At 36.6% G+C, this 4395-nt stretch overlaps 1 protein-coding gene across 1 annotated transcript; it reads left to right on the top strand.

Annotated features, from left to right (window-relative positions):
* Window positions 1–1539: 1539 nt before the first annotated feature.
* Window positions 1540–3627, top strand: tpbgl (trophoblast glycoprotein like). Its single transcript, XM_079861469.1, has one exon. It carries the CDS (start codon window positions 1752–1754, stop codon window positions 2787–2789), a length of 1038 nt encoding a protein of 345 aa, XP_079717595.1. The 5' UTR covers window positions 1540–1751; the 3' UTR covers window positions 2790–3627.
* The last annotated feature ends 768 nt before the right edge of the window (window positions 3628–4395 follow it).

Here is a 4395-nt window from a genome sequence, read left to right as displayed (position 1 = left end):
CCCACTAATCCAACATTATCAAACTCAATTCATTGGTTTATGTCAAAAAAATACATAATAAATAAAATAAAAATCTACATCCCAATTATAAATGTCAATGTTACTTGGAACATGAATTATTTCAGATTAGAAAGCTGTGCACACAGGTTAGCAGTCCATGAGCATGCAAGTAAACTGTGAGCAGGGTTAAGGCATCACTGCATAGGGATTAGTAAAACTGTATTCATGAATTAATAGTCTAAAGGAGTGGTCACAGTATGTTAAGCATTAAAAAAAAAAAAAAAAAAAAAAAAAAGACAATCCTGCAGTAACTTTATTGTTGTTGGCTGTGAACAACAGGCAGGCAAGACAGCCAGAGGGTTTAAAAGCAGAAATGTGAAGCTTGGATTTTTGTTTTGTACATTCATTAAAAGTTTGTTATTTCAGATGTTATGTCCTCTGAATTGTCTTTCTAGGTGGAATAATTCTTGTTATGCAAGACCTGTGGGTAGAATGTGCTCAAAGTCAACAGTACTTCATGAATAGATATGTCTGGATCCTTCCGTCCCAGACATCTACATAGAAAGTTGAAGCAAACATAATCAGATTTAAATTTTTTTAATTTGCTTATAATGTTTATTTGATTTAGTTTATTCCTGTGTATTCCTGTGCATATCAACAATATTATTGAATTTACTGCACTGACACTATCACATGAAAACTGAACTAAGTTGGGTGATGACATCACTGTTTTCTGCAGAATTGCTTTATAGAGGAAATTAACTAATTTAATAATTGATGATCTTTACAACAGAAATGAATCAACAGTGAACTGACTTCAGCTGAACAATGACACTATTTTCTTTTAGAGCTGCCGTACAGCCGAAATGAACTCTGTTCGCATCACTGAATCCTGTTTATCACTGTAAAGCTGCTTTGAAACAATCAGTATTGTATAAAGTGCTATATAAATAAAGGTTTTTATAGGCTTTTTTAGATACTTGTTGTATATTGTATTGTAGAACTTTGAGTGTGAGATTTATTTTTTACTTTATTAAATTAAATGTATTATTGTCATTACTATAGTTGTTTTCTTATTCTATCCATCCCCACAAAAATGTGTCTATTAGAGTTGGTATCACATATCAGTACATAGAAAATAGCAGTCCCAAAAACGGGTATACCAGCCTTTCTACATACTCAAACACTTTTAGCACAGTTTTTACAAGTTTTAGTTCTAAAGCTAAAAACACTGACTTTTCACTACTAATGTGATGTGGATAGGCTACTTCCCAAAAAAAAAAAAAAAAAAAAAAAATATATATAGGTTATATATATTTTTTTATATATATATATAGAAAATTTAGACGAGTAGGCTACTATTTCTTTATTTTTACATCCCTGTTTAGGTGCCCCATAGACCATGCAAGAGTTTCCAAAATGCTTGTGGACACTGTTTTCACATTAGGTTCATTCAGTGTCCACTCTGTCATAACTGAAAAACTACACGGCTCTGTGTATGTCTCTCTCTGAGGGAAGTGGGCGAGGTTTTGCTCACCTCAGGGATGCTGCTAGACAGCTCTTGATCGCATTAGTAGTGTAAGTGTAGGCGTCGTCAGGGGAGCTGCAGGAAGAGAAAATGCTGCCGGGCTGAACACTCACTCTCTGGCCTCGCGGACTGCTTTCCTCGATGGCTGAAACGGTTTCCCGGAGCGAAGTGAATCCGAACTACGAAGAGAATTTATGCGGCTATTAAACCTGTCCGTTTTGGAATGACAGACTGTTATTCGTTTAAGATTAAAATGGAAATCAACCGAAAACAACTTATATCAAAGCGATGTCATTTTACCTTAGGGCTGATGTGTTTGTTTGTTTTGTCTGCTGACGCTTATGAATGTCCAGATACCTGCAAATGTAATGACAGAACCGTGATCTGTGCGGGCACGGAACAGATCAAACTACCTCTCGAAGTGCCGAGAAGGACCCAAACCTTAACTCTGAACAGAAACAATATCTCCGTTTTAACCGAGAGAGCTTTTTCAGCCAACGGGACAGATATGGAGTTGCTCACGCTGTCACTGGAGGACAACAACATACGGGAGATCAAAAGTTGTGCGTTTTGTGGACTCCCCCGACTTCTTTCCTTAGAATTGAGTTACAACCGTTTAATGGTTGTGAATCCTGATGCTTTTTGTGGATTGGGACAGTTGCGTAATCTTTACCTCAGTAACACCTTAATGGCTTCGGGCGCGAGCCAATTACAAAGCGCACTTTCCACGGACAGCTTGTGTAATCTTCAGACACTGGACCTGTCTGGAAACCATTTGAAATCAATTCCTCTTAATAGGTTTGGTAACCTCAATTTAACCACATTAATACTGACAAATAATTCCATCGCCACCTTGGATAAACGTGATTTACAAAAATTTAACGAATTCAAGGAAATACGTGTTAACTTATCACAGAACCCGTTCGAGTGCAAATGTGACAAACTGAAGGAGTTTTATGATTGGCTTAAGAATAGCCGCCAATGCATAGACTTGGAAACTCTGAAATGTGCTCAACCTGAAGAGAAGAAGGATATACCTCTGGTGAAAGTATGCAAACCCCAAGACTTGGGTTCTTATGTGCTTCTCGGCATTGTGCTAGCCCTCATTGGAGTTGTGTTCCTTATGGTGTTGTACTTGAACAGACGAGGCATAAAGAGGTGGCTCAATAACATCAGAGAGGCCTGCCGGGATCAAATGGAGGTGTATCATTACAGATATGAACAGGACTCCGATCCCAGACTAGCAAACGTTGCCGTTTAAGCGGAACCTCGTGACACCATTTCCTTGAACTCTTTGCTGAGACACTATGGCAATGAAACTGGAGTTTTGTGGCTTTTGTCTGTTAGCTTCGAGACAAGTGTAGCTACTCTTATAAGTTGACCAAATTAACTTTCAGCAGATATACACTATTAAAATGAACTTTATTGCTGTCTCGTTTCAAATGAGAAACCCTCCGGAGGGCGCTGCCTTCGAAATCAGACACACCATGTTTTAGGATAATGGACCTGGAATTTCAATAACTCATCATGGACTCATGGGCGTGTCCAATTTTTTGTCCATCAAAAAGTTGTTGGAATGAGAATTTTTTAAAGATCCTTAGTGAAAACTTTGTTTCAATAGGAAATAGGAATAGGTATTAGGCTATGGAATGCAGGTGGTTTAACTGTAAATACATTTAGCTTTTGTGACATAGTATGAGAATGTTTAAGTACATTAGGGTGAAAGTATATGCACAAACAGTATGCACTTCCTGGAGAACTGCTTGAATTTTTCATATTTTTTATTTATTTATTTATTTAATTTTTTTACCCCACATAACCTTGTATACAGTGCCAATTTCAGACACTCTTGGTGTAGAGTGAGACACAATGACCTTTTTTGAGTCCTTTTTTTTCTTGGCAATGTTTAATCTAGACCTTTGATTTTGTTTATGTGTATGGATATTTGACTGTGCAAAAGATGTACAATTCTAATATTTTAAATATTTATCATATTTATCAAATGTGATGCAGCCTGAATAACCTTCTGATGAAATTACAATATAGAGCAGTGACATAATACCATTTTACTTATATCCTCAATAAAGCTCAAGATATCCTCAATGAATGCTCTTTGTGTGTGTGTGCGTTTTTTTTTTTTTTTTTTTTTTTTTATGTGTCTCATGTTTATCTCGTGTCTCATGCGTTCCTTCATGCTTCATTTTGTTTTTACAACAAACATTCTGGATTTTCATCATTGAGAATATCAAATAATGTCAACTAATCCGGGTTTAGAGAAAATCCATTATTCCAAATGCAAACACATTTTTAAGGCATCATTTGATTGCAGTGAAGCGAATGGCAGTTTCTTATAAGTGGAATATCATTAAATACTTTTAAATGCAATACAATGTATGTATGCACACTTTTGTGTGTGTATCTCTAAATAACCTACTATGAGGCTATCTCTCCCTAATACTGATGATAGTTGGAGACAATTTGCTGCTAATAAAAGAACAGAGGCATTGGCTGAAGACAAATCTGTGACATAATTATAGCTGGGATTAATCTCATCAGGGTCATAACTATAAGAGGCGGATGTCCTATAAATCCTGGGTCTCGCCCCTGAGCTGCTTCATTTGCCCAGGTTTAATTACTAGGTTCCTTATGATTGGGTGTTTGATTTTAAACACAAGGTCAGTTGCACACCAGCACAACCCCTGATACAAATCCTGTGGGTACTGAACAGAAAATGAATGTCCTGTGCAAATCCATTTCCCTCCAGTTAGCCTGAGTAATTTTTTAATATAAAGTTTGTTATTAATGTTCACTGCATTGATGGTTTCTGTATCCTGTGGAATCCAGATATTAGAGAGGTTGGGTAGAGT

Source organism: Squalius cephalus, assembly GCF_949319135.1.
Source record: "Squalius cephalus genome assembly, chromosome: 24".
NCBI lineage: Eukaryota > Metazoa > Chordata > Actinopteri > Cypriniformes > Leuciscidae > Squalius > Squalius cephalus.
This window is presented reverse-complemented; position numbering and strand designations above follow the sequence as displayed.